Source organism: Mus caroli, unplaced genomic scaffold (genome assembly GCF_978045245.1).
Source record: "Mus caroli unplaced genomic scaffold, Mus_caroli_1 scaffold_2, whole genome shotgun sequence".
Lineage (NCBI taxonomy): Eukaryota > Metazoa > Chordata > Mammalia > Rodentia > Muridae > Mus > Mus caroli.
The window spans coordinates 67,643,804-67,671,301 of record NW_028227257.1 but is presented as its reverse complement, the minus strand read 5'-3'; the positions used below and the strand labels follow the sequence as shown (position 1 = coordinate 67,671,301).

The 27,498-nt window shown below is 42.5% G+C and overlaps 1 protein-coding gene across 2 annotated transcripts in view; it reads right to left on the bottom strand.

Annotated features, from left to right (window-relative positions):
• Positions 1-27,498, bottom strand: part of Ryr3 (ryanodine receptor 3) — a 569,960-nt gene that overhangs the window by 189,002 nt on the left and 353,460 nt on the right. For both annotated transcript variants that reach the window (XM_029469442.1, XM_085834580.1), the window contains 9 exons: positions 27,307-27,481; positions 17,598-17,806; positions 15,524-15,699; positions 14,212-14,248; positions 12,736-12,899; positions 9,971-10,136; positions 4,814-4,900; positions 4,179-4,405; positions 1,424-2,216 (listed from right to left, as the gene is read on the bottom strand). In XM_029469442.1, coding sequence (XP_029325302.1) covers positions 1,424-2,216; positions 4,179-4,405; positions 4,814-4,900; positions 9,971-10,136; positions 12,736-12,899; positions 14,212-14,248; positions 15,524-15,699; positions 17,598-17,806; positions 27,307-27,481 — 2,034 coding nt within the window. The remainder of the gene's footprint in view (positions 1-1,423; positions 2,217-4,178; positions 4,406-4,813; positions 4,901-9,970; positions 10,137-12,735; positions 12,900-14,211; positions 14,249-15,523; positions 15,700-17,597; positions 17,807-27,306; positions 27,482-27,498) is intronic.

The window sequence follows — 27,498 nt, the reverse complement described above, 5'->3', positions numbered from 1 at the left end:
TAGTTACACGGAAGACCTCATTCCTGCTAGGTAAAGAGTTTCCAGGTGTGGCCTGTTGGGGGAGGAGCACACAGACCCCTATAAATAGCCCCTCACCTATGCTCTGTAAAGAAACCAAATAAACTTACTGGTTCTCCAGAGTGAATGAGCCTGTGTTTGACATTGAGACCTTAGGGGGAGGAGTAGAAATGTTAAAGGCGTAGAGATGTTACTTACATCTGTCCCTGGGAAGAAATTTTAGCAACAGACGGTTAGTCTCTCATTAGATGGTTATCACCTTATACAATCACTCTCATATATGTGGTCCATTGTCAACTGAAGTGTCATTATGGAGTGCATGACTGGAGATCTGATGTTCACTTTAAAACTCTCTGAACCAGCAATAGATGCCAGTTCCAGAGGTCAAATGTGAAAAGGAAGAACTGCAAGTGCTGGTCAGGGGATTCACACTAAAGAAAAGATCTTGGCTCTGTATCCCAGCACCATACTTATATCATTTAGTAAAACGATAAGGTAGAAGTGTGTGCACGCACACGCATGCACATGTGAGAATGCCCATGTGATTTTATATAGCTACATTTCCCTCTATACTCAATATCTTGATTAACGGACTATATATACATATTAGAAGGGAGAACTTTTATCCTAGATTACTCCACCTTCTATGATAGAAGATACTTCACATCTTTTATGAAAATATATTTGGCATTATCTTTTTGAATCACTTCCATTTTACAGAAGAGAAGTCTAAGGTCCTGCCTGGCTGCTGACTTGTGAGTTTCCGTATCCAGTAAGCAGCAGAGGAAGAACAGAATCCTAGGAATGGCTGACCCAGGGTCCCTGCTCTTCATCTTCTTTTCTCCTTGTCTCAGTGCTCAGAAGACAAAGGTTATCATACTTAGCACACGGCCCATGCTAGTTTACCCAAGGAATCATTGTTTCAGATGCTATTGAAGGCTCCTTAGTTTGGGTAGCAGTGTTGTGAATGCTGGGTCAGCAGGGCCCCATCATGTTAGCGCAAGAACACAGCTCAGTGACAGTGAGTGATGGGTGTGATGGTCCTGGGAATCAGTTCCTTGGGGTTACTTTGGCTACAGAGTCCAATCCTCTTTGCTAAGCAGGTAACTATTAAATAGTTACCTGGGTCTCAAAGGCTTACAAGACATGGGCAAACCCAATACTATGAAAAGACTTCTATATGACATCTAAACATTTAAAAGTTTCTCACTAGTGAAGTTTGGCATTTTCTTGTTGTCTTGGGGAAGCTTAAGGAGTATATCCCACGAAAATAGACATCTCTCAGGGACTCTCTACATATCTGTTATAGTAAGAGACTAGGCTTGTGCCCATAGTCCCCCATACCCAGGCTTTCTCCTCTCCCTTTAGGGTATTTTACCAGCGTATATGTGATGCTCTCAGTTACCTGCAGCTTGACAGACTCAGGCAATCGGGTCTGCAGCAAGCCTTTGACTGGAGCCTCCTTGCAGGCCTTTTCTCCAGCCTCCACTGCCTTTTCCTCTGTGTGGGTCACTTCTTTTTCCACTCCTTCTTCTGTCTCCCCACTGTGCTCCCCAAACACAGAGGGATCAATCAGGAGGAGAATCTGGCGAACATCATCGTCGTCGAAAACCCCCATGACTAACAAGGTTCCAATGAGTTTCAGCACAGGCACGAACTGGAACTCCACAGAACCCCCGACAGGGTCTCGGATGTGGGCCCCACTACAGTGCACGGCCTCGGTTAGCATGCTCAGGGCTTTTGTCTTGAGAATCTGCAAGGGAATCTCAGGGCTCTGCTTCTGATGGTCCTCGCTCGTCACCACAAAGCAAGGGGTGGAGAACCTGAAGCCTGGCTTGAGGCATGTCCTCAGGCCCACCCCAGGCAATCCATGTCTCTTGGACTCATCCGGGTATAGGCGGATATTCCTGGTGGCGTTGGTGATAGGAATGATGTACTCATTCTTCATCATCAGCTTCCTCTCCTTAGCATTGGCCAGGTGGATGCTAATGAGCAGGTCATAGAAGCCAGACCGAAGGAGGCCAGGCAAGTACTTATTGTCAATGGCATAGAAGAGCTGTGAGAGGTCCACGTGGCTGCACAGGGCAGAAGCCACTCGGCTATTTCCTAGAGCGCACACAGCGCTGTAAAGTCTCAGTGTGTGGTAATGGAACTGCATCAGGTCCTCCTGCTCACAGAGCTCGAGGATGTCCACACACCTGAGGATGACAAGAGAACCCACCATTCCACACAGTGAGAAACAAGTGCCAGGACTCAGTGTAGTTGCCCTGTGAAACCCCAGAAAATTCAACCAGCGCAGCGGAGACGGCAGCAATCTCTGCCATGCTTTCTCTCTCTCTCTCTCTCTCTCTTTTTTTTTTTTTTAAGATTTATTTATTTATTATGTGTAAGTACACTGTAGCTGTCTTCAGACACTCCAGAAGAGGGCGCCAGATCTCGTTACAGATGGTTGTGAGCCACCATGTGGTTGCTGGGATTTGAACTCTGGACCTTTGGAAGAGCAGTCGGGTGCTCTTACCCACTGAGCCATCTCACCAGCCCCTCTGCCATGCTTTCTCTAAGAGTGTATTCCCCTTCTCTGAGCTATGGTCCCCACCGGGATTCCTAATGATCCACTATGCCTCATTGCAATGTTCTAAAAAGTTCAGGAAATGGAAGAAATTGGCTCATCAAATATCAAAATATTGAAATGGAAGGGGAAAAAAAAGTCTAAATCCCCCAGGAGAAAAACACTTGGGAATATGACAATGACTTGGCCCTCATACCTAAAGGTTCAAGTGAATCTGTTTCCTAACACAGCCGCTCAGAAGACATAGCTCACACCCACTGCCACATGCACAGCCACATGCACAGCCACATTCATAGCCACACCCATTGCCACACCCACTCTCAATCCACAGCCACACCCACTGCCACACCCACATCCACTTCCAGATTACCATTCACACCATCTGTGTTGTCCAGCTCTGCAGCACCTACAAGGCTTTTTTCATCCTTGGAAAACAAATTCATCTGCGCTTTTGTTCTTGAGAGGAAACACTTTTCCACCTGGTAGTCATTAGCCTAACCGAGTGGGTGATTTCTTCCTGACATCAGAAGCTTATTTGCCTTATTTGTGTGTTGCTTCCTCGTTCATGCAGTCCTAGGGATGAGGTTCTTAGATGCTCATTTTGTTTCTCTCCTCATGGTGTGTTGGGGACCTTGGAAATGGGCTTGCTGGGATGGGTGTGATGCTTTCTTTTCTTCCCCCATACTCTCCTGTCTCCTAGTGGTCCCCTTCATGATCGAAGGGGATCCTATGGGAGTGCAAAACACCTTTTCTTTCTGCATATGCTTTTTCATTTGGACTTTTAGTATTTACTTTGTGTAGACGAGTGTTCTGCTGGAATATATTAATGTGTACTGTGTGTATTTATGGTATTCACAGAGGTCTGGAAGGGACAATGGATCCCCTGGAATTGGAGTTATGTGTGGTTGTGAGCTGCCGTGTGGGTGCTGGGAATTGAACCTAGGTCCTCTGCTAAAACCATAGCCAGTGAGCCATTTCTCCAGCTCCAAGCACAAAGCTTTTCAGTTAAGGAATACTGGGGATAACATTCACAATGATAAGACTTACTCTGCCCTCACTATGGCCAGAAATGGTACTGGATGTCACCCATATGACCTCACTCTCATCCTAGCAACGGTGTGGGTGCGCTTCTCTTTTGTAGTGTGGCTGAGGTAGGTGTGGCTTGGAGTATGTGAGCATCTTACCAAACCATATATCCCCAAAGTGCTGGGATTGAAACCAGTCACAATCCTGTTAACAAAGGGACTCGAGGACCAGGATTCACTAAATCAAACTAGACACGAATCATTCCTTGTCCTTTGGTAAAAATAAATATATTTCAGGATCACTTGTATTTTAATTAAAGGCATGGACATATTTCCTGATTACTAGTCTTCAGAAGGTACCATGGCTGGGGCACTATGGTATATTCTCTGCTGGTTTGGAGTGAATGATGATATTGGAAGAGAGAAAGGACAGAACTGAGGTACTGTGGAATATCAACTGTAGTTATCTTAGAACAGCTTAGGGTCTACTGCAGATGCTCATGGTTCCCCTCTGGAGCTTTCTGGCTTCCCAGTACTGTCCGCTCCTCTGTGGGCCCCTCCAGTACCTGTTCTCCTCAGGGATGTGGAGCGCCATCATCTGCAGGGGTTCTAGGCACTGCACCACCCAGCCATGGCGCTCGCTCACCCGCTCTGTCTCCACTTTGAGGAAGCTGCTGGGCATCCGACTCCAGAGCACAGGCTGGATGGTTTGGACATCCAGCCGAGGTGGACACTGTGGGGTGGGGTTCTTCTCTTCACTCTTAAATATGGCTGCTGACAGAGGCATTGCATTCTGGGGGCAAGGTAGAAAAACATCAGCGATGAAGTGGCGGGTCACAGGGATCATCTCAGATGCTGGATCATGCCCCTGGCCTGGGGTCATCAATATAACTGGTATAAATTAAAAGATCATGTATCCTGAGGATCTCCAAAGGCTTTGCCATCATTAATTACAGTGGTACACAACGGCTTATGTGAGAAGTAATCAATCCTTTCAACAGCCAAAATGGGTGGAAGAAAAGGAAAACAAGAAGGCATATTCTATCATCGGAACTTCCCAGCAAATTATAGAGGCCTGAGAGGCGGGGAGGTGACTGAGAAGCAAGAGCTCTTCCCATTGTTCATCCCAGGGATGGCTGATCAGTCCTGCCTTCCCTTGGAATGGGCAATAGCAGGAGGGGGGTGTGTGCTATATAAATACCTTCAGTTTTCCAAGTTCAAACTGAAACAAGGACGTGCTGGTAGGCTGAAGGAAGACTGCAGGGAACACTTTGGTGTTAGGCTCCACCTGGAAACCAAAACAAATCAAGAGGTTTGCCTAGGGCTATGAGATCACAGTTTGCTAAGCCACTGGCCTTAGTAGTTCGTCATCTCATTTAAGCTCAGCTGAGAGAAGACAACTGGCTGGCTGGCCATTCCCCTCTGATCAGGCATTCTCAGAGCCCTGGTTGTCTTACTGGAGACTGAAGTGGCTCCAGGCCTTAAGTACTTTCTGCTTTGGGATAAAATATCTTACAACTTTTCTGTTTCTGCCTTAGGCAGCCATCAGCTCTCCCTGGAGTTATGATCAGAGTCATAAGGCCAGAGACATCCATTACTCACTAGTCAGGCAATACACTGTTGGCTACTAAATAGCATGTTTGGGTAGTGGCTTGGGATCATGTTTGAAGGCAAATGGCAGGTTCACAAGGCATACTAAGACAAGATTCTTAGCTTGTGGGCACTGGTAACTTATTGGGGGAGTTAATCTGAGCACTGTAGAATAGGAAGTGACATCCCTGTCCTGTGCCCATTATGTATCTGTGAGCACATTATAATCCTAATGACTAACAAGGTCTTCTGACATTGCCAAATGGCCTGGGCATGGGGCAGACACACATAGCAATTGAGAGTTGATGCTGTACAGGCCAAGACTTTAAGGTTCTTCATTGGAATATGGACCTTGCCTTTCTCCCTGGTCTGCTCTGGATGCTTCTGTAGCCTTCCCTCCATTTTGCACTTGTAATACTTATGTTAAAGGGTTTGAGATTCTCTGGTTGGCTTCTAATTACATCTTGCATCTTGCATTATTGCATGAGGCATTTGCACATGACATTAGGGCTCCATTTATTATTTGTTCTCTTTGACGTATACAAACTTAGGTGATATTAGCCCACTACCATTAGCAAGTAAGTGCAGTCACTTTGGAATTGTTGCAACTTTCCCTGCCTAAAAATTCAAGGATGGGAAGCTATGTGGACTATATACCCTGAGAGTACATTATCCCTAGGGCCTTTATTTTATTTCTATCAAGTAGAAATGTACAAAAAATATGGAGGTTGTAATTCTTTTGAATGAGATTCCCATTTAAACAGCCTGTTTTTAAAGTAAGCGGCCATATACGAGATGGTTTCTGGCCCTTCAAGTATGACTTATTGCAAACTTTATAAACTGATCAAACAAAGTCCCAAACTTTCCTCACATCTGACAAAGAGATTGCTTTGAAAGTCTTCAGACAGAATATTTTCTTGTGTTAAGCACCATGACAAACAATGCAGATTTTTGTTTAGGACTAAAACAAGAAGAAAAGAGAAACAGGCTCCTCAGAGGGGAAAATGGTATTAGTGATATGGTAAATATAATTCTAGAAGGCTCTGGAGGACCCTGGATTAATTTCTGTGATTATGTTACTAGAACATGGGATTATGTGTGTGCAAGAAAAGCTGTTAACCAGTTGAACTTGGGCTGGAAAAAGATGTGGCCTTTATCTAATTACATGAGGGTAGCTTAAAAGCAGAATTTTTCTGTTTTTTTTTTCTTTTGTGGAGGTTGAAGGGAAAGTTGGAAAGATCTGAAGTATAAGAAGACTAAGCTTTGAAGATGGACCAACTGTGTGAATAGACCGTAGGCACTCTGCTAGCAGAGAGTGAGCCCAGCTACCAGTCAGTAAGAACACAGGACCTCAGAACAGTAGACCTAGAGTATGAAGAACTGGCTACTGTTAACAACCCAGAAAACCTCAGAGAGGGGTCCTTTCCAGGTCCTCCAGAGAACAGCCTGGCTCTGCCCAGCAGGTGCCTCATGAGAGAGCCTGAGCATCTGGCAAACCCACAGACCTAGGAAGTAATGAACTCAGGTCGTTTTAAGCCACTAATTTTATGACAACTTGTTAGGCAGAAAAGCAAATACAAGTGATTTCCCAGCCAAGCCAGTTAGTCTGACAAGAAATTCCAGTGAGTGCTCATGAGGTGCCAGCTGCTGCATCGAGGGCAAGGAGCACAGAGCCCACCTCCACCCTGGGAAGGCTCACCAACTGAAGGGACTGCCCCTGCTCCTGTGCAATGAACATCTGGACTCTGGCTATCATGGCCTTTCTTCATTCTTGAAGCTACGGTTCTTCTAATCACTGGATGATCTGTTTGTCCTTGTGCTGATAGACATTCCATTTCTAATCAAGCGTGAAGGTCAGGCCCTTGAAACTGGCCTGAATCTACAGCTGGCCTCTCTCATAAATCTGAATCTCACAGCCAGCTCTTCCCTTTACACAGGTGATGTAGGGCAGTTACCCAGGACTAACTTTGAGTATATATTTTGGTTCTCATTTTTCTACTGATCACATTAAGTGGGAGAGAGAAAGGATTTTAGAATGCATAGCATCGTTTAATGGGACGCCTGGAAACATTATTTAAGAGAATCTTTCTCTCATTATTTTGGTCCATTCTGAATTGAAGGCCAGTGTATAAATATTGCTGGTCTGTTTCTCTTGAGATAATTGAAAAATGAAAATGGCTACAGCTGTGGAATGACAATGATCCGGCTGACAGGGATGAGACACACGGCTGGACAGGCTTCTGTCTCACGGGGATCAGAGAGGGCTAATTGAGTAGGAACCTCCTAAGGACCTTCAGCAGAGTGCTACCACTCTGCCACTTAGCAAAGTTCTTTGGGATTGGAGCACTGAGCAGCAGGAGAAGAGTTTGAATGTACTGACGGAGGGAGGTGCCCCGAGAGCACCTTGCTCAATGATGGCAATGGCCCAGCCTGATGATGTGCAGGAATCTCTATGCAGGATGTGATGAAGTAACAGAAGGGTCTTCTTTTGTCTATAGTATCTTAGCCTCATGATCTTTTTTTTTTTTTTTTTTTTTTTTTTTTTTTGAGGCAGGCAAGTCACTGCTGCTACAAATACCACCTTGCTTTGTTGCGTATCCCTTAACGTTTGCAGATCTCCAAAGTCTAACAGGTCATAAAAGTTATTAGATGATCCAGACTTCTCTGCAGCTCAGGAGGGACCCTTCAGTCCAGCCCACTTCAGAAGTTAATGGGAAAACACTAATGGATTCTGAAGGACAGCAGTAATGTGCATAAAAGCATCTCAAGGGATGTGGGCCGAGGGAAGCATCAATAGTCGGAAAATACCAGAGGAATACTTTACTTTCTTCCTCAGAGCCTGGCTTCACAAATGCCTTTCTGGAAGTAGCTGGGCCCTCCAGCTGCCAGGCAAGCTTGCCAAGTGTTGACTATGTTCCTCATAGGAGGAGGTTCTGAGTGTGCCATTCACTGCAGAAACTGCTGGAGAGACAGGTAAACCGACTCTCTGTCAGTGAGCTGCTTCTGACATGTAGACAAAGTTTGGTCCACCTATCATTTTTGGTTAGTAAATCTTCCAGAACCGGAAGGACTGCTATATTTTCTATACACTTTAGCCCATCTTCCCAAGCAGAGACAAGATAGTTGGTTGCCTACAGGCCTTACAATCTAAAGACTGTGACCTGGGCTGACCAGGGCTTTTATTTATGTAACAACAGGGTATTGCATATCTGTTGTGGTTCTCGAAGCTGCTGACCCTAAGAGACTACATTTAGCTCCCTTAATTACTGCACATTACTCATGCTCAGAGACCTTCCATAGCTCCCTATTTTCTAAGTATATCTCCTTCCATCTCCAAATTGAACCCTTGTTACCAATCACAGAGTCCACTGTCATTCTATCTGCATACCCATTGTAACTCCCTAGAATTCCATTCTTCTCATGCTCTCAACCTAAGCTTTTGCCCTAATGAAACTTTCCTGATTACTCTTCATGGAAGAAAGGTCTTCCTGTAACTCTTTCAGCAAATTCTACCTACACATACACATGACTCACTGTCCTGTGCCTAATAGTGTTGGGATTGCTTGGGAATGTAATCCCTCAACATCACACTTCCTACAGTAGACTTTATGGGTGCCTGGGCTCGAGAGTACTACAGGTTAAGGTCAACAAAGCAATTTCCCGTTTCAGTAACTTGAGAAATGCTTGGTTAGGCAGGTTTCTTCTTGAAGTAGTCTCATATTTTAGTGGACTAAATGTTTATCATAGATTTTAAAGAAAAAAGTAGAAGACATGACATTTTGCTAGGTTCACATGGCTTTCAAGAAAAAAAAATACATCTGGGATGGTGGTTGTACTGGCTAGTTTTGTGTCAACTTGACACAGCTGGAGTTATCACAGAGAAAGGAGCTTCAGTTGAGGAAATGCCTTCATGAGATACAACTGTAAGGAATTTTTCTCAATTAGTGATCAAGGGGGAAAGGCCCCTTGTGGGTGGGACCATCTCTGGGCTGGTAGTCTTGGTTCTATAAGAGAGCAGGCTGAGCAAGCCAGTAAAGAACATCCCTCCATGGCCTCTGCACCAGCTCCTACTCCCTGACCTGCTTGAGTTCCAGTCCTGACTTCCTTGGTGATGAACAGCAGTATGGAAGTGAAAGCTGAATAAACCCTTTCCTCCCCAACTTGCTTCTTGGTCATGATGTTTGTGCAGGAATAGAAACCCCGACTAAGACAGTGGTTAATGATAGGTGTGTAATTAAAGGTTTCCTGGAGAATTCTATTGAAGTTTACAGTTTATGAACTAGGAAAACATATGACTTGCAAAACAGATCTGAAGGGATCACATTAGTTATCCACTGGGAGCATTAGTAGCCTCTCAGTGAATGGAACACATTCCTTCCCATGTTTCTATTTTGAGTAAATAAGTGTCTTAACATGACAACTCCTTCTGTTCATCCTTTAAATCTTTAATCTTCCATCTTATCTATCACAGACAACATAAAGACAGCAGAGAAATACTTTTGGAATACATGAATAATCTTTTAGAGCTCAATAAGGAAAAACTGCTGTTTCCTCTTAAAAGATGACCAGTAGATAGAAATCATCCAATCCATAAACATTTTTCTCTGTATAAAATACAACCATGCTGTGCTTATTTGCTAGTCTAATATATCTGCATGGGCTTACCAACTGGGGGAGGATGAGGAGAGTGGAAAAGAATTAGGAACATAACCATAAACCCCAGACCCCAGGCCCAAAGCAACAGCTCAGCCTCGGAAGCCACACCTACCTGGTAGCAGGTGCCAAGTTCCTTCCCATTAGCTGAGAAGGACAACATGCCCATTGCCAGATCTAGAAGGCAGCCAATCTCCAGGTCTACATTGCTCCGACTTGATCTTTGGGAACTGGCTACAATATCCCCACCCCAGACCATGTAGCAGTTGCTGCGTTTCACACTGAAAACCAAAGAGAGAGGAGTTGTAGAATATGGTTTTGGTGGTTTGTAGTCGCAACTCACTTGTAAAATGCCTCAGAACCACCATTAGTCCTACATAATTGTTTCCTTGAATGAAATTGTTCAGCTGCAACTAAATTTACTCAGGCATGAACTATTGTGTGTGGGGATGTGGCAGTACGGCAGGCTGCCTCCTTTCCAAAGACGTTGGTATTTAGATAACTGTTTCTCAACTCATTAGCAATTCGATCTTCTGATATTGAGGAGAGCAATACCCCTATTTTAGGGATAGAAAATCAAAGCACAGAGAGGAGACTACCCTAGGCAAATCTACAGAGGAATTTGGATGAGAAGCAAACTCATTAATCTGGGTTCAGTATCCCTGTCTGGTCTTTGAGATCATAGGCCATAGAGTGCTTGAAAACTTGGATCATATTCTTTGGAATGGCAACTAGAATCCATATAGACTGTTTATCTCTGGTGGCATCCCAGCTCCCTGAAGTATACTACAGTGTACTTCCTGCTCTCTAGAAGTCTGTTGGCCTCACTACAAAATAGCCCAAATAGCTAAATAATCACTTTCTCACTAGCTGCCTACCAATTTCCAGAGTGTAGAACTCCATGTGGTCTTTATATTTAAAGGCAAGATGTGATGACCAAAAGCCTCCAAAAGGTTCCCAAACCAAGTTTCTTGTTCTTTTTACGTTTGTGGTGGTGGGACTGAAACCCAGGATCCTATGCAGAACAAGGAAAGGCTTTACCACTGGGCTGCACCCCGAGCTAGCCTTTTTTAATTGCAGGATTTTATACCCAGAGTGAGCTTTTGAGAAGATAGGCCACATGCATTGTGAGTCTCAGAGCCTCTTTCAATGGGTGATGACAAGCAGTCAGTTCTGTCTCCTTCCCTGCTCACCTATAGTGCAACAGCTGAAGGTCCTGGGCCTTTGGAGTGATGTGATGTGGCCTCTTTTAAGAGCAACCAATTCCTTACTTGATGCAAGAGAAACTCCTTTAACACACAGACCGATCTGATGTAGCTTGGCCTAAGTTCTTGTGGCTTAGCTCTGTCAGCTGTGTGAAGGAACTTGGACCACGCATTCAGCACTGTGTGGTGGACAGTTCCCTGAACCCTGAAGGCCGTTTACCTCTCTGAAAAAAATCTCCAGGCTGAATTAAGATACTATGTTTCCTTCTGATTGTAGAAGTCTGACACTTTCTCCTGTGAGTGGAAATACCCTCTCTGAGTAAACATCCCTCTCCCTCCATTTCTTCTTATTCCGGACAATAATGGGGCTGTTTTCTCAGGATGAGTGCCTCAAGGCAGAGACCTCTGCAAATTGAGTCTTCCATTTATAGCCATGCATAGGTTTCTATAAAGTTTGAACTCAAGCCATACTATCCCTGCTTTATAAATTACAGAATTCAATTACTGATGTATTGAGCTGTGTACTGTGAACTGGCAGGCTTTGTGTATATTTTAAAGACACCAAATTTAAAATGCCCTGAAACATGTAAAACTCAATTTTGTGTTTATTGCTTATTATGTCAGACAAAGGATGAAGAATTATTGAGCACTGCAGTGTGCCAGGCTTTGCTTTAAGTGCTGACAGTAAGAGTTAATATTTATCAAGTACTTAAAATAAGTCACTGTCTTAAGCATTCTTTTACAAATTAACTCATTTACTTCTTATAGCACTCTGGGATTTGAATAATTATTTTCATTTTATATATAAGGAAATCAAAGTTCAAGCTCACATGGCTAGTAAGTGACTAAGAATTAATTTCAAGCTTATTCAGTATCTAAACTAGACTTCAGAGTCTGCATTTATTCATCTGCCTACAGGGGTCTGCCATTGGGTGACATGATTCTTCCATGGCCGACAGGTTTTGATGAGCACTACTGTATAAAAAGCCCTGACAGGAAAGGATTCCTGACTTTGTAGAGTGTAAAGGCTTACCTGAGAAGAAATCTACCACATCTTGGTACAGAAATACACAGGGAGATGATGTTCCAAACCCATAGGAGAGGAAGTAGGCAGGCTTTCCCTGGCAGCAGTGCCAATGGACAGTGGTGACCTAGGTAGGCCTGAAACATGTTTTTCCCAAAGAGCCCTAATCTCTACTCAGTAGTTGTTCATGGTTCGCTCTTTATATGCTTTCTGCTTTGAGATATAATTAACTCTTGAGACGAGGGGTTCTGATTTGTCAGTTGCTGTGTGGTACTGATCATCTGTTCGATTTCCTTGGAACTGGCTTCTCTCAGACAAATGGAGACTCTTCTATCTTGTTCTGATGTTGTAGTAACTGGGGCCTGCCTTAAAATCATGGAACCAAATGTGGAAAGGGCTCCCCGATTCCAAGAATATATAGCTTTCTCTTCTATCCCTGAATTGTGATTTCTATATGTGATAAAATGACCTTCTGTCTCTACAAACATTCCTTTCCACTGTCATGGTGATCCCAGTTTCCTTAAAGCTTTGTAATCAGTTAAGTTCCTATTCACCATTTCAGATGGGCTGGGATATTTTCTTCATTTGGGGTGTAGGGTTGGGTATAAATGTGTGCTATAGGGAGAAAGGCGCTTCTTGGGACCTCCTTACCTTTCATGGACCCGGCCTCTTTCATCTCCCAGGGTGACAGTCACAGTGCAGTTTTTATTCAGGTCAAACTTTTCACTGTATAAATGGTAGTCCGGAGTCACCCATCCAACCCAGACACATGATGGGTCCTGCCCAGCAAAAATGCGGATAGCATAGTAGCATTGCTGTGGAGAGGACAACAGAGTGTGTGAGGGAGTCTGGGAGGAGAGCCGAGAGATAAAAATCACTCAGTAGCTCACTTGGCTCATTTTTGTGAAGAAGCACACACTGAAAGTTTCTTTTTTTTCCTATTGGGTCTCACTTTGTAGCTTGAGCTGGCCTTGAACTTGTAGCAACCTTCCTTCCAAAGCCTGTGTCACCATGCCTGGCTCAAGGCACTGTTGAAGGTATATTGTGCTACACTCAAGATGTAGGACAAGGCTGTGTTTTTTATGCAAAGTCTTGAGAAAGAAGCTGAAAAAGAAAATGCTTATGCCCAGCAGCCAACCCACTCTGTGTGGCCTTTATGCCAACAATAGGCAGTGGTGAGGACAGCAGTTCTCAGTGAGGATACTACAGTCTGTGAAGCTTGTCATAGGGCCAAGGATGATGCTAACTAACTTCATTCCTTTCTTTATGACGCTGAGGATGTTCATTATTTAAACTCTGTCTAATTTTCTGGACTGAGAGAAAACAAAAAGCATCAGTCAGGAAATACTGGGCTTGAATCTTTGGCAAAACTGATTATTATTGTGTGAACTTGGGTAAGTGTTTTGTCTTTTCTGTGCACAATATCACGTATCTCACAGGAGTTGTTATTAAGTCAATTAAAGGGAGATTAAATGAGAACATATATAATAGTCTCATATTATAGTGCCCACACATAGCAGGGGGTCTAATTTGCTGCAGCAAGAATCTTTGTTTTGGTGTTGTTTAGTTTACAAACTCAAGGGTTACTTTATAGACAGGGTAGCATGCGCTTCTTCCATAGATGCCAGGTGCTAAGGAAGAATGAAAGGAGGAAATTAGGAAGTGTTTTTTCTGTCTACTGCCACTGTGGAAAGGAACCTGAAACAGCTTCTATCCTCCGGCTGGCTTCCTGCTCCTTCTTTGATTGCTTTCAAGATTGCTACTGGCACCGAACAGAGACACCAGGGAACAACTCATAGAAGTTGACACAAAAGTGCAAACAAAAGGATTTAATTGGGACTCTTCCAACTCATGTTTCTTTCCATCACAAAGGCAGTGATGGGTCCCTGGTGGCAAATGGGCGACAAGGACACATGATGCCCAATTAGGAGCTCCAGGTTGAGCTCTGTTTTCATTCCCTTATTTGAGAAACACCATACAACTCTTCTGAAAGCATCCAAATGTATATTATGAGACAGAGTAATTGACAATTAAAGAAGATCTCTAGACAAATCTTTGCTGTATGGGGCATATTACCAGGCAGAGCAAATCAAATAATTAAAGCCATAATTGAGCACATTTACTTACTGTTGTTGTGTGAGAGAGTATTTCTTGCATCTGTTTCCTAGGGGGAGATAATCCATGTTTTAGTTATTCAGTTGTATAGAGAATCCCACAGTTCTGACAGGCAATTGATCTACCTTTAACGATCAAGGCAGGTTTAGGAAACTGGCTGTTTTCTATACACAAGTGACTGTAATTGGTCTTGGGAGTTGCTCATTTGTAAGCTGCTGCCATAGGCAGTACTATGAGTTCCAAGATTCCCTTGCTGTAGGTTGTAAGTTAATGTGGAGAAGGAAGGAGGGGTTGTAATAACATAGGTAGAGATGCCTCTGAATGGGTTACAATGCTCCCTCAAGCAGCTGTGCTTATTCAAAATCTTGATGGATAGTAAATTGCTACAACAGATTTGGACAAGACAGCTTAGACAGTAGGCACACAGCAGTGATTAAAAATAGACATCAAAGAGAAAAAAGACAGCAAAGAATTCATTCCTTATCAGGAAGGAAGAAATGACATTACTCAAGAGTCATACAGAGGCAAGGTTGGGAAATGCCCATAACTATGCAAAGATGGCAATTGGCCTCCAGAAATTTTTCCTTTCACAAAGAAACAGTCTGTTTGCTCCTGAACTACAAGAAGGATGAACACAAAGAGGCCCCAGCTCAGAGATTCCAAGGAGAGCAGAAACTTCTGCTTTAGATATTACTCTGTTTAGCTGCATGGGCTTCTTAACCTTGCCGTTCACCTCCATAATACACGCCCTTACATGTACTTGTATGTATATACAAATACTCATTTCTTTGTGTGCTGCATGTGTGCACATATATGGAAGTGCAAATGTGTGCATGCATGCAAGGGTACATGAATGTATGGATGTACCTGTGTAAATAGGAACACATGCACATGTGTGTATAGAAGCATATTTACATGTATGTTCATGAGTATGGAGGCCAGAGATTACCCTACTGGGGAGTTCCTCAGCCTCCATCTATTTGTTTGTGGAGAGACTTTCTGGCAAGTGAGCACCTGAGACCTGTGTCTGACCCTCTAGTGGGAGTACAGGTATACACCACCATAGCTTTCTTAAAACAAACAAAACAATCACACAACAAAACCTCATGATTCTAGGGATTCATGTTTGCACAGCAAATACTTTAGAAACAGAATTATCTTCCCAATCCTCGATATTGCCAGTTCTTTGCCTGACTAAAAGGACTTGGGCCACCATAAACTGACTTCTTGTGGTTAAAAAAAAAAAAAAAAAAAGCAGAAAGGCAACCTAAGAGCAGATATAGTTGGTGCATCCGAGAACTGCAAGATTGCTCCATATCCTCACCTTTTTTGGAAGGCTTCACTGTCTAGACAGGGACTGTGACTGAAAGAGGAATGACATTCAACAGGCATGCTCAGGCGGCAGTAGATCATGTTGGCATTGCTGTTCTGTGTGCCGAAGGTCTTGTGGGTCACCTTGAGGCATGGAGGGCTGTCCATGGTGCCATCAATTCTCACAACCTGGGAACATCACCATGAGTCCTTACCCTGACATAGATTAGGTTGTGACCTTGACCCTGTCTCTGTCTTTCACTGACCTAACATAGAACATGACATTCTTCAGACTATAAGCATGACCAGCAATAAAGAAAAATATGATATTCCTGATGTGGGCTTTGTCTAGGAAACTTCAGCTCTGCTCTTCATTGGAGAAATTAGTTATGTAAGACACCCATAGCTGCACTGCAAGGCCAAGGAAGAAGAACAAATACTGGAGAGAGGTATGGTTGTCTGGGTAATACACTGTGCTGTCCACATAACACTGGCCTTCAAGTTAGGGTGTAAATTCTTGAAAGAAAATCTTTGCAAAAATTTCCCTTGTCAATGAGCATCATAAGACCCTAACAGAAGGGAACCAGAAAGCCTCAAATTCAGGAATAGACACAAACTCTCTCAGAGGGTATTTTGACCCCACAGATTTCCATCTGTGCTAGAGCCCTAGCCCTAAACTGAGGTATCCCAAGCCTTCTCTAAATCCTGGGGCAATTCACAGCTCTAGACTACAGGCACTACAGAAAGGGGTCTTCCTGCAATATTAATAATTATTTTGTTCCCAATTCTTGCAAACTTTATATGCCTCAGTACAGGGGAACGCCAGGGCCAAGAAGTGGGAGTGGGTAGGGGAGGGGAGTGGGGGGGGTATGGGGGGCTTTTGGGACAGCATTGGAAATGTAAATGAAGAAAATACCTAACTAAAATTAAAAAAATAATTACTTTGTCTGTCTGCTAATCCCCCCACCCCCATATGTATGTGTGTGTGGCAGCATTCTGGAGATTGAACTTGGGTCATCATTCTTACATGGTGAGCAATTTATCAACTGAGCTATCTCCCCACCCAAAAATGACTTTTAAAATTAATTATTTTATTTTTTTTTACATCCCAAGTGTTGCCCCCTGTCTCCCTCCTCACCCCATTCCTTCTCCCCTTTGCCTCTGAGAGTGTGCTCCCCTCACTCAAACTTTTCTCTTGAGAGGACAGTTCTGACACTGGGGTCCGTGAGTATTCTCACATTTGTGTCTGTGGCCTGGATATAGAGTCTATTAGTGTGTCAAAGGTGTGTGACACCTCTAAGATATAAGAACCATAATTCTAAAACAATAGTCATTCAGCAACCAGAGAAATAAAATTTACCCAGGAATGTGAGGCTCAATGGAGGAGGAGCAATTAAGAGCTGCTGCTTGCCAAGTTCAGACCTTCTAGAAGGTTAGTTAGGGGGACTTAGAGCCAGGTTGAAACAAACCACTGGCTTGACAAACCACTGGCTTGAACCCAAGTAATGCAATGGAGCTGGTTCATTTGGAAACATTCTTCTCTCCATGTGCAGCATGTGAAGACCATGGTAGGCCTCATCAAAACAGACCCAGGACCCTGCTTTTTACAATCTTTAGTTGTTTTTTTTTTTTTCTTTCCTTAAAGGTGGAAGTGCCATAATAAAACCTCACATTTCAACTTAAAATGCTAGAAACAGTATTAATATAAATAAGACCTCAAAGACAAGTTATGAGCATAGAGGAATGTACATATTTATTATTGTATATAATGTCAAGTAGAAGTATTAAACTTCATGAAGAAAATGTTTCTGGACACTGAAGTACCGTGGCAATGCCACTATAGGAAGGTTGACAAAGACTCTTGAGATCCAGCTTGTGAGTTAGTCTGGAAAAATGTGCATAAGGCTATTGTCTCTCCTGGGATGTTATAAGTACCCAGTTAAGGGTAGCATGAAGACCCAAGGCAGTAGTTGGTAGGCAGCCAAGGTAGGGACTTAGGTAAGTACTGTTTGTTGATGGGAGACTTTGTAGGAACTGTTTGCCTTGACCTGCTTGCCCTGCCATGACTACCCATGGTATGATCTTACCTCTATGTGAGGATGATCCTTGGGCACATTCACAAATGTTGGGAGGCGCTTGCTAAACCACACTGCAACATCTCGGTTCATATTTACCGCAAAAGGCTCAAAGCCCTCCTGGAGTCCACACATGGTATAAAACTTGAAGGTACTGGCATCTGTTCCAAGATTCATGCGGCCAATCTGGGATAGCCCCAGAGAGCAAATGGGCACAAAACCTGCAGAATAAAGATTGTGGCCTCAGTCCATAGGCACCATTGGGGGAAGCTGTGGAGAATCTGGAGTTATGGTTCCTGTTGAAATTGGGAATTCCAGGAATTAAGATAGGAAACAACCATTATCTATCTTTTTGGCACAGCAAATCAACAACAGGAAGCATGGTGCTGGACACAGTTCTGACCTAGGTATATGGGAGAATTAAGTAAATTTTGTTCAAACTGACTTGTGAAAAAATTATCATGCATCTAAGAATATTAAGATGGAATAGTAAAACAAATATGTAAAAGATCTATTACCCATACTGCATATAAAATTATTTAAAATCTTAGGGACTGGGATGATGTTAAACAGTTAAAAGCATTGGATGCTTTTCCAGAAGACCCAGGTTTGATTCCTAGCATCCATGTGGCAGTTAGTTCACAACTACGTAGTCCTGGGTATCTACTTCCAGCCTCTGCTAGCACCAGGCATGCCAGTGATTCACAGACATTCATGCAAATAACATGTGCATACATGCAAAAAATTTGATAAAATACTGACATAAAATTTATCTTAGACCCTTGAAAATTTTAAGTATTACTAAAACAAAGTCAATCCAAAGTCCTATAGAATGACTTGGTGAGCAGATTGTATAACAACAACAATGGCAGAGCCAGCAGAGCATGATCCCCCAATGAATGTTGATGGTTTCTGAGCAAAACGCTTGTTTGCATTAAAAATATATGATTTTACGTTTTTCCTTCAGGAAATATTCTCCCTGCCAAGATTAGTGACTCCATAATAGAAGCAGCATGAGTCCAGGAGGCAAGGGTCTGTCTATGTCTCAGCAAAATGGTAAACATTGAGACCTTCAGGACAGCTCTTAAGGCTGTGGGAAAGAACTATGAAAACATGAGTTCAAAAATATATAATTTCTCAACTATGCAAAATATAAAGATGTAATATGAATCATATGAAGGGTTTCATGAACCTAAAAGAACAGAGACAGCTGCACTATGAGCCAGGAAGATACAAAGGCAGGTAGATTCCCGAGTCCAAGGTCAGTTTGGGCCCAGGCATAGTGGAAATGGTAATTTCAAAAAGGATCCCACCCAGCTAGCTCATTGTCTGTGCTTATAAAGGCAGGCAGATCTCTGAATTAATTTTCAATGTTAAAAAAGTATGCTTGCTATAGGGGTTTGTGTCATGCTATACTGATTCATGGGATAATCAAAAGGGAACCTTGGGTTAATATGGAATTGATATATAAATAAAGGACCTGGGCTTTTGCTCTGAAAGAGCAAAAGAGCATCCAGAGAGTTTTTGGAATTTCAAGAAAACGCTGTCTTGAGAGATTGCAGAACATAGGCCATCAGCTTATAATCCATGATTTGAAATTTAGTTGTTCTTTTGCCATTTCCAGACACTGCTTCCTCTGTACCCTTCTCCAAGCCCAGGCTGGTCCTTGGCATATGCTTATTTCTTGACTATTTTAACTTTTTATATATTCCATGACATTACATTGTATATCTTAAGAGCACACACAGCAATTTGTTTTTTTTTTTAAATGATAGTGTATCATACTACTCTTATAGGGTTAACCAACTGTTTTATGAATGAATTTTAGACCTGCCTCATTGAAGGGAATCCATGCCTGGTACCACAAACCTGGTTAAAAACACACAGCCCACGGTGGAGCAGCTTTTAGGCCTGAATGAATTAAATTGGTGTTATTGTTCAGCCTCACTTATATAGTGTCAAGCTGTCTTTTAAATATTTGTGCTTATACCCTTGGATAAATGTTACACTCATATTTAATCAGAGAAGCCTTTCTTCCCACTGAATGTTGGTGAATGCTCAATGTGTTGAGCCTAAGTGATAGAAGAATGCTCAATCCTACCTAAGCAAGGCATTTATCATTTACATGATTCCCTCTAAAACCATCTAGAAGGGGCAGTGGAAAGAATATATGAGCCAGAAGACAGTGAATATGGTGTGGAATGCCATCCTCTGGACAAGACACAGCCATTGTAATTATAAACTCATGGGTAGTTTGGGATGTCTGCATTGGCTCTGCACAAGAACAGGCTTATCAATAGTCAGGCATGGATAGAGGACTCAAGGGGCTTTGCCTCTTACTAATGAACTATTTGCTATTGAAAAATTCATCAACCATGGTAGTTACATCCCCAGTTATGTCCTTACTGAAATCCCCATGAACTCTAATAAATAGTTCCAATCTAATGGTTACACAGATGGCTCTGGTCATAAAAATCAGTCCAAAAGTCAAGAATTGGGGCAAGGAACTCCGAGGGAATGAGAGGTCACTGACAAGGATGAGAGGGAGAAAAAAGAAGAGTTGTGTATAATCAGAATACATGCACATATATGATATCATAAAAGGACAGAATCTAATAATCAGAAAGAGATGACAATACAAATTGTTCGACTGTTCTGGGCCTCAGGCTGCTAATCAGAAAAAGGAAAGACCAATGGTCCTTTGTGTTTTGAGTGTTGAGTGCTAGGACTACATTTCTGCTAATTTATAATCTCCCATCCTCCTAGTCCACTGTCCTCCTTACCTAAGTAGGAATATGAGTGTCAAGCATGTGCCAGAAAAAAAAATGCTATTCTGCCTTCCTAACTACTGGTATTTCTCTGAGCTCACTTCTATGACCTGATCATATTTAAAAATTCAGAATAGACTAAAGCAGAAGTTCAAATAGTCTGGCTTTCTTGTTTGTGGGTTATTTATAAAATCATAATTGTAGACCAACAAATCAGGAAAGTAGGGAAAGCACTAATTATCTTGGATCTGGGAGGAGGTGGGAGGCAGGCGGCTGGAAGACAGCTGAGGCTGCAGAGAGGACCAGGAAGGGAAGGAACATCCCCGAGGCCAATGGTTCATGCAAGCACTGGGGCTCCTACAAAGAAAACTGGTGCCACTACTAGGAGAAATGGTTTTACTATTAATATTTTTAGCTTATGAAAGAGTGAGTTCCATGATGACATTTTTATCCTTTCTGGGAAACAAAAGGGCAAACCTGAGAGCATTATGTATAACAATAAGAGCTCTTTATATTGTTCTTATGTACCAATGTCAAACAGCATTCTTTGCGGAGTAAGTACACATGTAACAACTCAAGAACACCTAAGCCATGGTATTCTTTAGCCAGCTAAGCCCTGAGGCCCACATGCCATGACGTTTTTATGTAAATCATAAGTCACTTAAGTGGAAACTAAGTCATTTGCATACTATTAAAATTTACATGGTATTAAAAATTTTGAACTTAGGATACAGATATGTTTAATACCATTGTTAAAACTAAAGCACATTAATGTCCTTCTAGCAGAATGACAAAGTCCTCTGATAGTCACCAAGCTTTGGGGCCAGACCTCTGGCTCTGTCACTCCAGAGAAATCATAGATCAGTCAGCCAGAACCTGCTCCAACAATGCTATGTTTGCCACTTATAAATGAGTTACCTGGACATCAGACTACAGAGTCTGATTACCAGAAAATGTTTCTAGTTCTGCAGTGGTCTAGAGAGCTCTGATACAGGTTGTAACAAAACTTCAAGGATGAATTGGAATTATCCCAATCTCAAGGAGTTTATTGACAGGAGGACAAGGGATGGAATTCAAGAGTGAGTGTTTTTGATGTTAACTACTTCTATCCCAAGGTAGCACTTTGGTTGCTCAAGCCAGAAATGCATAACCATGTTGCTTTTATCTTAGAATCTAGATATTAAGCACTTTCAGCTTGATTTGATCAGCAATCAGGAAACCTTAAGAAACTATCTTTTCCTTTCTTTGTGAACTGAGTGGTGAGCTGGGAGGTCAGCAGGGGTAAAATGTAGAGTAGAAAGTAGCAAAAAGATGACAGCCTTGAGACAGACCAATAGATAACTGGAGGTGGGAGAGGTATTACTTGCACTGATCTCCCATTCCTACTAAGGAACTTGGGTTCTTCATCATTATTAAGAGATAGCACTCAACTGAGGATAAAAGTGAGACTTGAGGTACCAACAGGTACCAACAGACTTGACCAAAGTCCTGAGAAGGACGACCGGTGAGAACTGATCCCATGCTCTCTGAGTGACAATCCAGCTGCTAGTCAATATGATAGAGAGTAAATCAGTGGTAGAGGAATGAATGCTCTGGATTTAAAGGGCAGAATATCCCAGGGCAGGAGACATCATGTTACAGAGTGGAGCAGCCATCCCTGTGGGCTGGATCCTTCCCATCCAGGGAGAGCCAAACACAGGGAAGAAATATAAAGGCAATAGAAGTCACAGATGCTAGAGCAAATGGAGACTAGTGTTAGGGACCTCCTGATGGTTAAGTGTGTATAGCTTTAGATGGTCAGTGACACAGTAGAAGAAAAGGTGATGCTAAGGCTTGAATCAAGCACAAACACACCCAGAAAGTCATAGAGGAAAGATGAATTTACACAAGGCACTCTCTTCTGGAGAAGTAGATTTGATAACTGGCCACATTCAATCATCTCTCTCTCCATCCATCCAAGGGACTCTGAGCTAACGAATTTGCCATTTTGGAGCTTTTCAACTTGAGGCATGAATATTTCATGTAAATTTATAATTCTGCATGATAGATAAGGGAGAGGGTCAACAATAATGCAACAGATTACAGCAGCAGATATATGTCAGTTGTTTTCTGAAGGCAAGGCTTCCTGCTGTGCAGATTTATCTCTTTATGCCCCTTTTATAGATGAGGAAAACAGGATTTAGGAAATTACGTAGCTTGATCAGTTTCACCAGGCAAACTGTAGCATCGGTATGTGGCAATGTGGCCTGAATAGAACTCTAGTGCAGATGTCAGAAGTGGAAATCAGGGTAGCTACTTTCCAATTCCATTCTAAACTAATTTGCTTTGTGGCTGGCTAGATCTTCCTTCCCTCTGCAAAGGCTGCTGAGTCCTGTAGTTCACGATTTTGCCTCTAGATGTAGGTCATTGAAGACATATAGTCACAAGAGGAACTGGTCTACCTGTACACAGGATTCCACATGATTCTCTGGAGTTGATCTGGATAATAGGACCCACTTGACAAGGGCATGTGGTATTACCATTAGATTCTCACAAATTAGGACTATCACTGTGCACATAAACCAACCCTATACCCCAAATGAGACTCAAGATAGGGGAAGAGAGATAAGTAAGGGGAGCAGAAACACTATCTCTCTGCTCCCCCCACACAGTATTCAGCACACAGCTGAGACTATGCAGACAGCCTTGAAGGGGGGTGGTGTTTTGTTTATTTTTAATCTCAGGTAGTTGGTGGTTGGAAAGAAACAGTGATCTGGAAAACCCAATTGATGGTCTATTGGTCTATTGGTGTTCATTTCAATCTGCAGATGGACCTAAGAAATACCATTAACAGTAGGGCAGAAACAGATCATGCAGAGAGGTAGTAAGATGACCCTGGACCATTCTTGAGGTATTTCTCCCACATGGCGTATGCCTCTATCCCCTTTTTTTTTTTCCTGCTAAGACTCAAAACAGAATTCAGAGACAAACCCTGTGATTACTGGAGCATTCATAGAATACTTATGAAATAAACAAGTAACAACCAAAAAAGAAACTAAAAGTAAGAAAAAAACCCTAGCAAAATGGCTTTGAAGCCAGTATAAGGGAAGCAAAAGTTGGGGAATCTCTGTGAGCTCAAGGTCAGCCTGGTTTATCTTAGGACAGCCAGAGCTACAAAATGAGACCTGTCTCAAAACAAAACAAACAAACAAAGAAAAATAGCAATCACTTAACCAGGCAATGGTGGTTTATGCCTTTTGTCTCTGTTCTCAGGAGGCAGAGGCAGGCAGATCTTTATGAATTTGAGGCCAACCTGGTCTACAGTGAGTTTCAGGACAGTCAGGACCACACAGAGAAACCCTATCTCAAATCTCTCTCTCTCTCTCTCTCTCTCTCTCTCTCTCTCTCTCTCTCTCTCTCTCTCTCTCTCTCTCACACACACACACACACAGACACACACACACACCCCTAAACCAAACCAAACCAAACCAAACCAAACCAAACCAAACCAAACCAAACCAAACCAAACCAAACCAAAAGAAAACTCAGGAAACAAGAGGCAGCACTTCTATGCCACTTTCAGCTTCTGAACACAGTCCCCATCTAGAAAGAGAATTAACAGAGCCCTTTGGCACAAGGGCACAGATGGCAGAAGCACTTCCCACAAATAAGTTTTATTTCCTACCTCTTAGCTGTTAGCAGAGTCCTGGGGTCTTTTAGGCAGGTCAATGGGCAGAAACAACATGAAAGGATGCCCCCTGTGAGCCCCTGCGGACCTCATAGCTTCAGCAAGAGGCAGGATGGTCCTCAGGGGATTGTATATACCAAATCCTCTGCCAGCTGTCTCATCCCAAGATCTGGCAGGATCTTCAAGTTTTTTTTTTTTTGTCTCTTTCCTTTAAGTAGAAGATATGTGAAGACTAACAGCAAAGCTTTCACTTTGATAGCTTCTGAGCTTTTCAGATACACAAGACTGTGACAATATTAAGAACTATAATGGTCTAAGCCGGGACCAGGGCATGGAACAATAATGAAGAAACAACAGAACAGATAAGCTCACGGGCACAGCATTTGTGATGGAGAAGAGGATAGAGATAGAAGTGAATTAGTAACTCAGAGGGCAGAAGCTACACCCTGAAATGTTTGTTCTTAGCCTTTCTCCTGAAGACCAAAGACTTCTTACTGAGGATCATAGATCCAGGGTTATACACTGGTGACCTGAAAAGTACCAGCACATAGGTTACTAAGGTGATTACAAAACATCAAATGTTTAGTTTCAACAGATGGTTCTCTTTAAAAGGCAAAGCAAGATTTGCTGCCTTCTTCCACATTTTGCAAAGAACAGAGAGATGCTATATGTTTATCCCAGACCTCTGGGCTGTTGTTATTTCAGAACGATACATCAGCTTCCTTTCAACCATCCCCCTGCCAACTCTTGTGCTATCAATAGCTGAAAGAGCCTTCCAATTATCTTGTCTCTGTGTTATTAAAGCAGATACAATACTACATTATAATGCACAAACATATTACAGTACAAGTCTATTATCAGACAGCTTTCTAATAATAGAATTTGTTTTGCTGAAGGTCAAATCCTGTCCCTGCACAGAAAAGGCATCTCTCTCATCATAGCAAGACGATATTTGAAAACTGAGCTACTCTCAAACAGTTCTCTCGTTGATAGCATCTCTCTGCTCAAACACTATATATGCCCATTTCACAAAGTGCAGTGCACGGATGCTGGGCTCAGAGAAAGCACTACTTTCTTGGATGAGAACACTGAGTCTTGATATGCAAGGCCACCTTCCTTGCCAGTTCTATCATTTATCCATCTTACGTATACATTTCCACCATCTTACTGTTCTACCCCTCCTTGAAGGTTCCTGCCACCTCAACACTAGCCCCCTTGCAACCTTAGAGTGACTCTAAGGAGAAATGTAATGAAAGTGTCATACTGGGTACTTTATTCACCATTCAATTCAAATGTCACTCATGTGAGATTTTCTTCACTCTACATTAGTCACTTACCATTTATAACCCACTGTTTTGCATTCTTAGTCACCTTTTCCTATTTTCATCTTACTTACTCCACAATTAGATCAGGGATTGTTCGCACTGCCACCACTCACATTTCCTCCTGCATTAGCCCACTGGATCTCAGGATGTATGTGCAAAATTTCCAGAGTCTCTGGGCAGGAGGTAGGCTTTGATTATGCTGTGGAGCAGAAATTCTGCATTTCTGACAAGCCTTGATACCTTGAATATCTAGGCTTTACACTTAATGTGAAGCTATACAATCTTCACAAAATTCTCAACACTGCAAGGCAGACAAGATTCTCATCTTATAAATGAACTGGAGGCAGGTAGATATATAATCTCCTTCTGGTTCACATAGTAGCAAATCCAGGAAAAAAGTGTTGGACTTGGGGCTCTTCCTACTATCTTTGGTGAAATGCCAAAGTATCTCATTGTCTTCCTGACCTCAGGGATGCAGAAGGTGGGTGGGAGTACCCAGGGATGGCTCACCTACACTGCTCTCATATCACCTGCTGTTTTCCCTCTCATTTGCATCCAAGCCAGCAGAGTTGCCATTCCTTCAGCAATATCTTGTCTCCCCACCCATCTCTCAAAACAGAATCTCCAAAACTGACTTTCAAACCTGTTAGAAGTCATTACAATACTATCCCCATCTTAGATTTAGGGATTCCTTTTCATTAGGAAAATAGATTCCTATTTACCCAAATATTAGACTCTGGAAATCTCTTGAATGGCTCAGCTGAACAAGCACATTTCATGCAACAGGTGGCTGTAAAAAGTCCATCTTCATGAGGCTAAAGCCACTCTAAGTAGTAAACATTTCTGTCACAGGAACATGGCTCTTTATATTTTGGTTCTCTTGCTGATGCAGTTATATTTCTCTGAGGTTTTAGAGACAGACTCCTTGTTTTCATGATCTCCCAGAAAAGTCAGTGCTTCAAGTAGTCCTAATCATTTACAGAGGGTAAAATTAGGCCCAAAGAGGTTAAAGAAGGCCAGCTAAGATGCCACAAGTAGACAGCTGTAGGCTGAGGGCACTTGTCTCCAGACCAGAACAGCATCCTTCCTAGCTGCAACTATAAAGCTGAGTGCAGCATAGCACATAGCACAGAGGTGAGCACACAGCTGTGTTATGTCACTGTTACAATTTCCTGTCTGGGAAGAACAATGGAATGTATTTGATCTATTCTCTTATTTTTAAAAAGATGAAGAATACAAAGCCCAGAACAGTCAAGCAGTCTCTACAGGAGTTGCACCATTTAAAAGGATCAGATCTGCCAGTTTGTAGTTCAGTACTCTTTCTCCATATGCCAACAATCTGTGTACATCTTATATGGACATGTAGATAGAAAAATAATAAGCTCTAAGTACTCCTTTGTGTCACTGGAAGCATTGCACTGATTGTCCTCCATCCACGGCCAATAACAAACACAACTCTGCTTTGGTTTCAGTTGTTTGAATTTCAAAATAAATTCTATTTCATTCACGGGAACAGCTAAGTCTAGCTTTTGTGTTCCAGTGGCTCTCACCAAAGCATCAAGTTCAATTACACAAACATGCCGACTGACAATTCAAATCAGAATAAAAGGATAATTCTTTAATTCACTGATTTTTTTTTCTCTCCTGCCAAGGACATTCCACCATACACAATTAGCATTTCCATTGTACTATAAACAAACCTGGGGATCTTAAAATGCCAAGGTACAGGGCATAGAATTAGCCTCAGTACAGAATTTATATTTATGAGCACATGCTGACTATCACTATTATTTGCCTTGATTCTTCAGAAATTGCAGCATAAGAGGTGGCCATCTCCTTTAAAGTTTCAAATATGCAATGGATAATGTACTCTCAATAGAGAGACACAGAGCTCTGCCAGCTCATCCTGGTTTTCTTCCAACAGCAAAGAGTAAGTAACGGAGGATAGAGTGATGGATTACCATTCTCAATCTCATAGTCTGCGAAGGCAAGTTCAGAACCTTTGTTGGTGATGAGCAGTTCCCCATTCAGTGTGAAGACCATGGAGGCATCATCCAGGTTAATCATGCACCCGACCACATCTCCTGGCTGCCAAGTTCGTCCAAAATACCCACTGCCTTGATGCCAACGCTGACCCTGCAAAACAAGACCAT